This window comes from Candidozyma pseudohaemuli (assembly GCF_003013735.1).
Source record: "Candidozyma pseudohaemuli strain B12108 chromosome Unknown scaffold00001, whole genome shotgun sequence".
Taxonomy (NCBI): domain Eukaryota; kingdom Fungi; phylum Ascomycota; class Pichiomycetes; order Serinales; family Metschnikowiaceae; genus Candidozyma; species Candidozyma pseudohaemuli.
The window spans coordinates 2,298,329-2,310,313 of NW_020194435.1; the positions used below are offsets into that span (position 1 = coordinate 2,298,329).

Below are 11,985 nucleotides of genomic sequence, written 5' to 3' on the forward strand. Positions count from 1 at the left end.
AACACCATGACATCAGTTCCGGTATAAGATGGCGTCAAAAAGCATTTTTCTACATGGTGCCAGGTATGTGCCTCCATAGTTGGAGCTAGATCGCACCTAACCGCATTCACAGGCTCGGGCCAACGCTTCTCACACCCGCTTATGGTGGGTACAGGATCAGGTGTACCCGGGGGTCCTCGGAGGGTACTGGCCCATGAAGAGAGCGTCTGGTGAGGACTCCTCTGCATATATAACTAGCAAAGTCCACCCTATTTCTGACAACCCCATATTCCGTGAGAACTCAATTACTCTTTACACACAATGTCTCGTCAATTCTTCGTCGGTGGAAACTTCAAAATGAACGGTACCAAGGAGTCCGTTAAGAAAATCGTGGACGGCTTGAACGCTGCCGACTTGCCTAGCAACGTCCAGGTTGTCATTGCCCCACCTGCTACTTACATCGCTGTTGCCGTTGCTGAGAACAAGCAGAAGACTGTCGCCGTCTCCGGCCAGAACGTCTTCAACAAGTCTTCTGGTGCTTACACCGGTGAGATCTCCCCAGATCAGTTGAAGGACTTGGGTGCCACCTGGACTTTGACCGGTCACTCTGAGAGAAGAACCATCATCAAGGAGAGCGATGAATTCATCGCCGAGAAGACCAAGTTTGCCTTGGAGCAGGGTCTCTCTGTTATCTTGTGCATTGGTGAGACTTTGGAGGAGAGAAAGGCTGGTGTCACCTTGGATGTCTGTGCCAGACAATTGGACGCTGTCTCCAAGATTGTGTCTGACTGGTCTAACATTGTCGTGGCCTACGAGCCTGTCTGGGCCATTGGTACCGGTTTGGCTGCCACCCCAGACGATGCTCAGCAGACCCACAAGGACATCAGAGCTCACTTGGCCAAGACCATTGGTGAGGATGCCGCTAAGAAGATCAGAATCTTGTACGGTGGTTCAGTCAACGGTAAGAACGCCCCAGAGTTCAGAGACAAGGCCGATGTTGACGGTTTCTTGGTTGGCGGTGCCTCCTTGAAGCCTGAGTTCGTTGACATCATCAAGTCCAGAATGTAAGGACTTCTAGGTACATAAAATACTATACACTGTAAATTTCTATGCTATTGTTGTAAAGGAGACTACCTGCCTCTTCTGGATTCCAATCCTTGTGGTCGCACACTGCTGCAGTGATACCCTCAGCGTGCTCAGAGTACTCCTGGTTCTTGTCCAGCAAGAAGAAGCGGTCGAGTGGCATGTCAGTTTCAAGAAGAATTTGCAGGCTATCGAGAATGTCAAGAACATCATGGAGCGTGGGGATCTTTTGTTCCGTGGCATTGATGTAATTGGAGAATGAGAATAGTAGCTTCGTGGGTTTCTTGCGATACTCCTTAACCCATGATCGGGCCTGCTCAATTGAGCCCGTATATGAATGAAGGATGATAGCAGGGATGTCATTGTAGTCTGGAGATTTTGCTAGAGAATCAAAAAAGGCTCCATGTGCCTTGACACAATGCAAGGATACTGGCACATGTAGTTCGTTGGCAAGCCTAAGTTGTTCCGTGTACACATGCAATTGATGGTCCATAGTCACTTTGCAGTTGGTCAACCTCACATTCTCCTTGATGGCTGGGTTGCCGTAAAATCCATTCGTTGGCACTCGGAACAACTTATCGAGCCCCAATTCACCAATGCCAAACATCCTTTTTCTTTCCTTGCAGACACCAGCATACTCTCTTATTTTACCCAAGTACTCGGAAAAATCAATGGGCTCCGGAAGTATTTCCAAAAGCTCCAGAGGTGGTGGCGGTTGCAATACCTTATTGTAATGTTCTTCCTTCGACTCCGTACCTACACGGTACAAGTGACTGTACCAAGGATGGACGCCATAGTAGGGAACCACTTTATCGCTTTTGAGCATAAGCTCATGCACTGTATCTAGATCGAAGAAGCTTGTGGACATGAGGCAGTATAACCCCGGCATTAGCCTGTCAGCCAACTGCTCGGCCAGTCTAGAATGTTCCATCAGAAGATGGCAGTGATTATCCACGAACATGGCGGAATTTGGAAAATCCGAAAATAACGCTAACTGCTACAGTTGCGAAAGTGTTGTCAGCCTTGGTAAGGTCAGGCGGCTAGAAAATATTACGTTTCGTAGTTTTCGGAAAGAATAAGGATTACCGATCAGCAGAAATCATTCTACTGCCAGTATGGAAACCCGGGGGCACGCATGCAGGTCCGTAGTATGATTCTAAGCCCGTATATTCATTGCTCGATATTGATGCTGCAATATATAACCTTGCCCAATTGACTGCACCTCAAAAGTACTTTCCAATCCACTCAATTGACCAAAAAGACAACAATTTTCACAACCAACATTTGCTATGCCTATCATTATCGGTTCACTGTACGTATTATCCTATTCTTTACTGTGACATCACAGATCATCAGCCAGTACTAACCACCAGTTTCTTGCCTCACACGGTCAAATTTGAAGTTACAGGCCAGAGTCCGAGCAACAATGAGCCGCAAAAGCCAAAAGCTCTAGAGGCAGCCCCTCAACACACTATCGCAAACTCCATCCTTCCATCCTTGAGCCAGCCTGCTTTGACCCAGAGTCCAGCCAACACGCCACCTCCATTTCTCAAGAATGGGAAACTGAGTGCTGCTGTGCAGCAATTCTTCCAAAAACGGGATTCGGAAAACCTGGATCGAAAACCCGATAGACCAGCGGCTCAGTTGATTCAACCTAAGTCACGGTATGATTCAAAAATGATCCCGAGCCTGGTCGTTGAAGCAAAGAAGAAGGCAGACGACGTAGGGCTTTCAGGTCTCAAGTACAATTCATCGGGTTCTAGCTTACCCAGGTCCTCTTCTATTCTTCCGACAGCGAGATCCAATTCCTCTCCGCAACCTGATTTTGCACCCGCTGGTCTACCAAGAGCCAGGAGCTCATTTGGCAAGTTTGGTGGCTACTCAATAAACCAATCTTCGACTAGCTCTTTGGCTGTTACTGAAGAGGAGGATAACGCTCCATCTGTGTTCACCCCAGCGTTCAGGGAGCCTGTCATTGATGATGAGGAAGACGATGACGAGTATGGTGATAAACACCTAGCACCATACGGTGGATTCTCCAGGCCCGACTTGGAAGAAAATTTCTTAGCACAGCAAAATGTTTTTGAAAATGCTCCTTGGCAGATTGTCCCTACCGAAGGTGGCAATGGCTCATTATACAAGGCAGTTGAAACAGCCCAAAAGAAGGGGGTGATTCAGCCATGCAAATGGGTTGGTACATTGTCGTCGCCCTCGGATGCCATCCCTCAACACACCTACCGTGACATATGTTCAAAGTTGAAGGATGAGTTTGATTGCGAAACCGTTCATGTGAACGATATTGTCTTTCAAGGACACTACAAATCATTTTGTAAGCAGATCTTATGGCCTACCCTACACTACCAAATTCCAGACGATCCGAAATCTAAGGTGTTTGAGGAACACTCCTTCAAGCATTACAAGCGATTGAATCAGCTTTTCGCTGACAAGATCGTAGAGACATACAAGTCACTCAACCTGGGCCTCGACCCTGCGGATCCAGAAAATATGATCTGGGTTCATGACTATCATTTGCTCTTAGTTCCGGCCATGATTAGAGAGCAGCTTCCAGATGCAAAGATAGGCTTCTTTCTCCATGTTTCCTTTCCTTCATCAGAGGTTTTCAGATGCTTGGCCCAACGAGAGTCTTTATTGAAGGGTGTCTTGGGGGCCGATTGCGTTACCTTCCAAACTGACGAATACGTTAGACACTTTTTGCAAACAAGTAACAGGCTTTTATTAGCTGACACAAATGAATATGGTATTATCCATAACGGCGTTTTCACGCGTGTGAACACTCTTCCAGTTGGAATTGATGCACCAGCATTACAGGAGGAGCTCAAGACTCCGGCAGTGATTAAGTGGGAGAAGCTCATTAGGGAGCGTTGGAAAGATCAATTGCTTATCGTGTCGAGAGACAAACTTGACAAGTTGAGAGGCATTAAGCAAAAACTCTTAGCTTATGAGGAGTTTCTCAAAAGTAATCCTCAATTCATTGAAAAAACAGTTCTTGTTGAAATTTTCATGGGTTCTTCCTCGAATAGTGATTACAAAGCAGAGGTAATGCAAATTGTATCGAGGATTAACGCATTGGCCGACAACATCTCCATTGCTCAACCTGTTGTCATTTTGGAGCAAGATATTGATTTCGAGCAATATTTGGCTTTGCAGCATGAAGCTGCAACATTTATTGTAGCCAGCTTCAGAGAAGGACTCAACTTAACATGCCATGAGTTTGTGGAGGCAAGTTCCGAAAAGAAGTCACCACTCATCTTATCAGAGTTCACGGGCTCTTCACACCTTATGGACTGCAAAGGTCAGGGTGCATTGCTCATCAACCCATGGGACATAAGAAACTTCAGCAAAGCAATCCACCACGCATTGACAATGGCGCAAGAAGAGAAGGAAAAGAGATGGGAGAATTGCCATCACATTGTGTTGCAACATAAGCCAATTGAATGGATCAAAGAGTGTGTTAAAAGCATCGAAGAGGCGTGGAAAACGGATCATCTCAAAACTCAGACCAATAAGAAGCCGTTCAATCAGGAAATTTTTGACAAGTTTTACGAATCTTCGAATGGCCACCGACTTTTCGTCATCAATATTGATACCTCATATTCTCAAGACGAGGTCGGACCCAAATCAACGAAGGGTTTTGCAACTCTCGGAAGAATTGCTAACTTGCTAACAGGCTTAACAAGTGACCCCAATAATTATGTCTTTATCATAAGTATTTTGAAGACGGAAGATCTCGAGTCGATCTTCAAGAATGTCCCAAATTTGGGGTTGGTTGCAGAAAGTGGCGGTTTCATCAGATTGGTGGGACAATCTAAGTGGATCTCTATCATCGACAAAAAGGAGGTGGGTAACTGGATTCCCCAAGTCACTCTGTTGGTCAAGTCTAAAGCAGAGCGCCTTCCCATGTCTACAGCCATCGTTGAAGAATGTACAGTCAGGTGGTTGGCTGATCTGGCGGTTAAAGAGGATCCCAAGAGAAGTATGGATGCAATGGGTGATTGCATTCAACATATTAATGAAGTTTACGAGAAGAGTGATGGCATTCATGCAACCCTCGTTGATAACTCAGTTGTTGTTCAGCAAAAGGACATTTCAATGAGAGCAATGAATTTCATCGTGGCTTGTTATACCACCACAATTCCAGCTTCCCAGTTGGCTGAGCGCTATCAAGTGCGCAGGGTTGCGTCCTTCCATGAAAACTACAACACGATTGTCAGATCACCTCTCGCTGAGAGATTCGATTGGATCGAAAACGATTCTGAAAGACCAAACAGAGCACAGGCTTTGTTCTATTCCGGTGGGTTGACCTCAATTGACGAGGCGATTTACGAGTACACCAATGGCCTCGAGAAGGACGATATTTTGCATTCTTCCATCTCAGTTGCAATCACTGGAGGGCAAGCCAACGCTCGTTCTTCAGCGCTTTACAGTGTTTTGGGCAGAAACGAGTTGTTGAGTATCATTACATCTAAATAGCTTTGAGTATTAATGTTGCTCTCAAATTACCTTTAAAACTGTTTGTCTTTGTAGCTCGCAGCAGCCAAAGTATTGAGCTCGTCGAACGCAGTAAAGAATTCCTGATTCTGTTTGTCCGATATTTTTTCAACACGATTCCAATAGTAGTTGGCAAACTCATCCTCGGTGACGGCGTTTGTTCCACTAGGCCTGTTAACAACCCAGAGGGTCTCCTTCAGTTTCTTGTGCGTTTCTCTATCGTCTTCCATACGTGCCAAAATTTGTTTTTTGGTAAGCATAAACTCGTTTCCTTTCTTGCTCAGGTCGCCTTTAGAAGGCCGTATGGCAAACATTTCGTCTTCGGTTACCGGCTCTTCATGAACGGGGCCATGTTTAAGCAAACGAAGTCTTTCGTACTGACTTTGTTTCCTTTTTCGAAGCAATATTTCCCACGCTTTGATTGCAGGGTCTTTGTCTTCCGCATCCACGTCGTCAAGTTTCACTTCTGGGTAGGGAATGTTTTGATCAACATTTTCTTGTTCTTCGGGAGGAAGAAGCAGTCCAACTGAACGATACTGCTCTTTGTATTCGGTATAATTGATATTAAGTGACTCCGAAATATTTATCATGTTATTGTAAATGTTGTAAAGGTTGGCATTGTTTGTTGACGGGAGAACCTTGAGTATGATCTTTGGCAATGCGGTTTTGAGATTATGAACGTATGGGAAATTATAATGGGAATTGGCCTGGTTTGATATAAAGAATGACTCATGGATAAGGGCATCAATGAACTGAAATATGGTGGATTTTGTATTAAGGTCAACTTTGGGGTCATCTAAGACATCCATTATAGCGTAGAAGAGGTAGTCTTCGCTTTCGGAATTCTTCAACGCAAAGTGTGCAGCACGGAGAAGTGACTGCATGTTTGGTGCAAGATTTCTTAGAATCTGAACAAACTGTGAGCTTGTCTCGAACGAGTCCATGATGTGCTTTTGATGCTGAATTGGTTTGGTGCTAAATGGAGCCTCGAAAGACATCTACACAAGTGCATATACACCTGTACACCACATACACTAAATCGACGTAAATATTATACGGATATATAAGTACGATTCAAGCAAAGTTCTGACCAGTTAATTAAAGACAATTGCTTTAATTAACATCGAAATTTCAGTCTTGGACGAAGGTGCTCTGAGCATAGGAAGGAGGCATGAGAGAACTTTAGGAGCATTGGAAATGGGTTCCTTTAACACAAGCTCGAATGCTATTGTTTGATTCAAAGATAGCTCAAGCCCGTAATGATACAGAATTAAATGAACTATATCAAAATATGAACCAAACTAGTTGGCGTTGTGTAGATAGTTATTGGTACATCCATACACCATAGTTCTTCATACAAAAATTTTTTTTCCCTCGCAACTTCCTAGAGCCTGTAACTCTTTCTGCTTATTCACAATGGGTAAATCGTCCAAAGGAAAGGGAGGTAAAAACAGAAGAAAGGGAAAGAACGATAATGGTGGTCAAAAGAGAGAATTGATCCACAAGGATGAGGGTCAAGAATATGCTCAGATTACCAAGATGTTGGGTAATGGTAGAATCGAAGTCAGCTGTTTCGATGGCGAGAAGAGAATGGGACACATCAGAGGTAAGTTGAGAAAGAAGGTCTGGATGGGCCAAGGTGATATTATCTTGGTGTCTTTGAGAGACTTCCAAGGTGACCAGTGTGATGTCATCCACAAATACAACTCTGATGAGGCTAGAACGTTGAAGAACATCGGTGAATTGCCAGAGACCGCCAAGATTAATGAGACTGATACCTTCGGTGCCGACGATGACGAAGAAGTGAACTTCGAGTTCGGTGATAACGATAATGAGTCTGAGGACGACGGTGAGTTGGATATCGATGATATTTAAACAGAATCCATTGCATTCGATTGTACCATAATAAACATAAAGAAAGAACAAAGCCGTAGTCTACTACAACTTGTAACATAAATTCATTCATTACTACTGCACAAGTGCTTAATTAAATATATTAACGATAGCAAAAATTAGTTGACCAAAGCAGAAGCGGTGGCAGACTCGTACTTCCAGTTAGGAGGCAAGACGGCAACGGTTCTGTAGTATCTGGCCAATCTGTGGATTCTAGATTCGATCAAAATCAATCTGAACTTAGAGTCCTTGTCCTTTCTGTTTCTCTCCAAGTGCTTTCTGACAGAGACAGCCTTCTTAATCAAGAAGTACAAGTCCTCTGGGATCTCAGGAGCCAAACCGTTAGACTTGAGGATTCTCAAGATCTTGTTACCGGTGACAACCTTAGCCTGAGAAACACCATGAGCATCTCTCAAGATAACACCAATCTGAGAAGGAGTCAAACCCTTTCTGGCGTACTTGATGATCTGCTCAACAACCTCGTCAGAGGAGAGCTTGAACCAAGCTGGAGCGTTTCTAGAGTATGGAATGGCAGAAGAGCTAATACCCTTACCCTGTTCATGTTAGTAAATAGTCTCGAAGCAGCACCCAGGTGGGGCCGTAAAGATCACAACTGGCAACACTCAGGCGAGGTTTGCTGATAGTTCGTACCAGAAAATCACTTCTTGGGTACAACAGCAAGACCTTCGAGCCCAAAATGCTCCTTGGTCTACAAATAGTGGAATCGATCAGCACATCGTACAAGTTCCATAATGACAGTGGTATCATGTAGCAAAAGCGGAACTCTCCTCGAAGGAAAGGACTTTTGACTAAGACCCAAATACTGTCGAAACCGTACACCGAATCAACCCAAAATCACTATTCAACCAAACCATGTTGTTCACTTGGAACACTTATTTGTCACATACAGAAGAATGCATACGACCCATGGCTGATAATTCTTTTTGTTAAAAGTTGAGGTGGATGAAGAAAATTCAGGATGGTGCGCACCTTATAAATCTGAAAAATTTTCTCTAGGAGTGTATGGGGAGAGACACATTTTTTTAATGGTACCGCAGAGCACCGTTCATGCTATGATATACGCAGGTGGAGTAGATAGGGTACTGGTAAATTTAGTTTCAATGTAACCAATGTCTATTTTTCCCTTCAATCATAAAGAATCATTTTGAAATTACTAATAGAGGGCAGATATCTTGAAGGTAGATAATCAGGAAAACTGGGTCAGGTTTGAGTGTGTTCTGACGAATGGTAGTCTCGCAGCCAATAAGCCTTCTTTGTAGCTACAAGCCTACTTTAGACACCGACATTGTGGTACTTTGGACGTTCTCGTCAAGTGAATCTTCTACCTTGCTTTTCGGTAATTATGTTTGTTCGATTTCTATTGAGGCCATCATTCTCAAGCAATTGTCTTATGAGCATACGTGTGAGTAGTCTATCATGGCTTGAACCTACCAAGTTCACATCTAATTCAACTTTTTCTCAATATCCTCAAAGTCTTCTTCCTCCTCTATTTCAATAAGTCTGTTGTTAGTAATGCATTTCTTCAACGGCTTGATGATACATACTTAGCCACACCGGCTTTCTCTCTGAAAAGCTCTACCGCGCCAGCGTAAAGCATTTTGTTCTCCTGTCCAGTCGTTGGTGGCCTCCAGTAAAGCAAAACAAATGGGCTCTTCACTCTGCCATCCGAAAGCTTGATAGGATATGATAGGAGGACATAGCGAGGGCTGTTATCTGGAAGTTCCTCAATGAGCTCCTCAATATTGTCAATTGGCTCAGTGCTCTCCTTTCTCACATCATTAGATCCTTTATCAATGGAGTCTGTAATTAGTATAAAAACCGTTAACGTTGCTCATGGTACATACAAATGACAGCTTGCATGTTGTCCGCCCTTGCACTGGCAAAGCGGAACTTGCGAAGATCTGAAAGCGTTTCAGAGCTAAAGTTATATAAAGAGGCCTGGAGTTAGCATCGTTGGATTTATTCTCTCAATCTTTTGAGTTTGTGGGCAAACGTACCATCGCTGGTGTAAGGCTGATAACAGTTGTAGTACGACCAATTTGGCGCGCAGAATGTAGGTGCTAATAAGTACACCAAAAGCGGTTGAAATGTAAACACAACTTTCGAGCAGTGGCTCGAAAAGGCTTCTTTTGCATTGTTTTGCGTACTTTGTTTTCTCCATTAACTGACTCCAAGCAAGTGAATCACATTTCTTCTGGCACTCAGCACTGTTCTTCAACCGTCCACTATGCCAAAAGCTAGACTGCCTATCCCGCTCATTGAGTTCTTGAGAAGTATGTATTGAACTGATTCATGACCGTTGTCGGACTTTACTAACTCTAAGATCGGATCTACTTGGGCTCTTACGACTATGCTCCAACTGACACGGTAGACTTGGTTTACTTCACCGTGGAAGATGCTTTACCCTACAATGCTTTCCACTTGGACTTTGGTCCTCTTAATATCGGAAGTTTGTATAGGTTTGCTGTCAGCCTACATAACATTTTGAATGAGGAGGCCAATCAGGGCAAAGGTGTTGTCTTTTATAGTTCTACTTCGCCAAAAGAGAGAGCTAATGCAGCCTGTTTGTTGTGTTGTTACATGGTGTTAGTGCAACTGTGGGCTCCCCATCAGGTTCTCCAACCAATCTGCCAAGTTGAATTCCCCTTCCTGCCTTTCCGAGATGCCGGCTACTCCAGCGCTGATTTCGAAATCACCATTCAGGATGTGGTCTACGCCATGTGGAGAGCCAAAGAGCGTGGCATGATAGACTTGACAACTTTCAACTTGGAGGAGTACGAGCAATATGAGAGAGTAGACCAGGGTGACTTCAATGTTATCTCGAAGGACTTTATCGCGTTCGCCTCTCCACAGCAGAAGAAGCCCGGCGTGTTGAACGAACCGTTCAAGAAAGTGCTCAACTTTTTTATCAACAACGATGTTCAATTGGCTGTCAGGCTCAATTCTCACTTGTATGACGCCAACGAATTTGAAAAGCGCAATATTCAACATATCGATATGATCTTTGAAGATGGCACATGCCCCACTTTGGAGTATGTTCAAAAATTCATTGGTGCTGCGGAGTGCGTTATCAACAACGGTGGAAAGATTGCCGTTCACTGCAAAGCCGGCTTGGGAAGAACGGGTTGTCTTATTGGTGCTCATTTGATTTATACCCACGGCTTCACTGCTAATGAGTGCATCGCCTATATGAGGATGATCCGCCCCGGAATGGTTGTGGGTCCTCAACAGCATTGGCTCTACTTGCACCAGCAGGATTTCCGTGATTGGAGACACACTATGTGTCTTGACAACAGGCCTGACGCATTCATTGGCGGTCTTTTCCCCTTGGTATCGTACAGCGAGTTCAAGGCCAGAATCAAAGAAGAGGCCAAGCAAAAGAGATTACAGCAACAGCAGCAGCAACTCAACTCATCCTATATGAGCCACTTCGACTCCTCATTCACGCATACACCTGTTAGAAGAAGAAAGATAAGTGAGCATTTGGCAAGCAAAATCCAGGGCGCCGTACCAATGGAATCGCCTGGACAACCTAGAAAATATGAAGAGGCAAACAACTCTTCTGTTCTCGATGTCATCAACAATTCAGATGAAGATAATCAAGCAGTTTCCATGCAAGATGCCGATAGTGGAGTTGAGCAGGAAATTAATAATGCTGACGGTGAGATCGTTCACAGCTCCCCTAAAAGGGATGCCAGTGACCATAGAATTTTGCGCTCAATCACCAACAGCAGTCAACTGCCCATGCTGATGACCAAAACCACAACCACTACGACGACTCGAACCATCAGTACCACCCTAACCTCAAACCCTTCGTCACCAAACGGATCCAAGATGCTCAAGTCTCGTTCAAGCACGAAGGTACACGCCGGTCTACTTCCAGGTAAGAATGTCGGTACCAGAGTTTACTCTGGCGGTGTCAGAAAGGTAAGTGGCAAAAAGTACTAAGCGTACGCTGTGGGCCTCCTCTGACCGTAATTCTAGCATGACTTCTCTTCATCTTTTGTATTATTTTATTACATAATCTTATTCCTGTTGATCGCCAAATTCTGATTCCTCGATGTGAAAGCCCAGATCGTCCGCAAATTTAAATGCAATATAGTCGTAGTCATTGAAGACGAGGTCCTCCAATTGCTTATCATCTTCCACTGGGAACCAATTGTTTTCATGTGGAGCGTTTCTATCCTTTGGCAAAGCGAGCAGAATGTCTTCAGCAGAGACCTCTACGCCTTCTTCTTCAGGAGGTGGAATCCCCTCTTCCTCGGGATCAAGGTTATCAACTATGCGTAGACCACCAGTAGAGTTGATTGCATTGGTCAAAGCGGTGATAAATGTCTCCTGATTGAGCGACTTCTTGTCGAGTATCAATGGAATGGAGTATGTTGAGCGAGATCTCTTAAATTTGAGTATAGTCACTGGAGTACGAGCTTTGGGAGGCTGAAGTTAGTGTATTGCGGCAGCAGTTATATAGAGCACGTACCATTATGTTCGATTGCTAGG

At 44.3% G+C, this 11,985-nt stretch overlaps 8 protein-coding genes across 8 annotated transcripts; 4 read left to right on the top strand and 4 right to left on the bottom strand.

The window, feature by feature from the left end:
* Positions 1 to 300: 300 nt before the first annotated feature.
* TPI1 (triose-phosphate isomerase) lies at positions 301 to 1,047 on the top strand (the record flags this gene model as incomplete). Its single annotated transcript, XM_024856451.1, has 1 exon — positions 301 to 1,047. One exon carries the CDS (start codon positions 301 to 303, stop codon positions 1,045 to 1,047), a length of 747 nt encoding a protein of 248 aa, XP_024716050.1.
* A 22-nt stretch (positions 1,048 to 1,069) lies between these two features.
* C7M61_001034 (putative endodeoxyribonuclease) lies at positions 1,070 to 2,023 on the bottom strand (the record flags this gene model as incomplete). The annotated part of the gene is made up of 1 exon (XM_024856452.1): positions 1,070 to 2,023. One exon carries the CDS (start codon positions 2,021 to 2,023, stop codon positions 1,070 to 1,072), a length of 954 nt encoding a protein of 317 aa, XP_024716051.1.
* Positions 2,024 to 2,351: 328 nt separating this feature from the next.
* On the top strand, positions 2,352 to 5,553 carry TPS3 (trehalose 6-phosphate synthase/phosphatase complex subunit; the record flags this gene model as incomplete). Its single annotated transcript, XM_024856453.1, has 2 exons — positions 2,352 to 2,374; positions 2,436 to 5,553. The coding sequence occupies 2 exons, from the start codon at positions 2,352 to 2,354 to the stop codon at positions 5,551 to 5,553; spliced, it is 3,141 nt and encodes a 1,046-aa protein (XP_024716052.1).
* Positions 5,554 to 5,585: 32 nt separating this feature from the next.
* Positions 5,586 to 6,515, bottom strand: C7M61_001036 (uncharacterized protein; the record flags this gene model as incomplete). Its single annotated transcript, XM_024856454.1, has 1 exon — positions 5,586 to 6,515. One exon carries the CDS (start codon positions 6,513 to 6,515, stop codon positions 5,586 to 5,588), a length of 930 nt encoding a protein of 309 aa, XP_024716053.1.
* Positions 6,516 to 6,987: 472 nt separating this feature from the next.
* On the top strand, positions 6,988 to 7,446 carry TIF11 (Tif11p; the record flags this gene model as incomplete). The annotated part of the gene is made up of 1 exon (XM_024856455.1): positions 6,988 to 7,446. The coding sequence occupies one exon, from the start codon at positions 6,988 to 6,990 to the stop codon at positions 7,444 to 7,446; it is 459 nt and encodes a 152-aa protein (XP_024716054.1).
* Positions 7,447 to 7,583: 137 nt separating this feature from the next.
* On the bottom strand, positions 7,584 to 9,345 carry C7M61_001038 (40S ribosomal uS15 domain-containing protein; the record flags this gene model as incomplete). The annotated part of the gene is made up of 4 exons (XM_024856456.1): positions 7,584 to 7,980; positions 8,938 to 8,985; positions 9,030 to 9,285; positions 9,330 to 9,345. 4 exons carry the CDS (start codon positions 9,343 to 9,345, stop codon positions 7,584 to 7,586), a joined length of 717 nt encoding a protein of 238 aa, XP_024716055.1.
* A 367-nt stretch (positions 9,346 to 9,712) lies between these two features.
* On the top strand, positions 9,713 to 11,433 carry CDC14 (phosphoprotein phosphatase; the record flags this gene model as incomplete). The annotated part of the gene is made up of 2 exons (XM_024856457.1): positions 9,713 to 9,758; positions 9,809 to 11,433. The coding sequence occupies 2 exons, from the start codon at positions 9,713 to 9,715 to the stop codon at positions 11,431 to 11,433; spliced, it is 1,671 nt and encodes a 556-aa protein (XP_024716056.1).
* Positions 11,434 to 11,511: 78 nt separating this feature from the next.
* Positions 11,512 to 11,968, bottom strand: C7M61_001040 (uncharacterized protein; the record flags this gene model as incomplete). Its single annotated transcript, XM_024856458.1, has 2 exons — positions 11,512 to 11,922; positions 11,966 to 11,968. 2 exons carry the CDS (start codon positions 11,966 to 11,968, stop codon positions 11,512 to 11,514), a joined length of 414 nt encoding a protein of 137 aa, XP_024716057.1.
* Between the last annotated feature and the right edge of the window lie 17 nt (positions 11,969 to 11,985).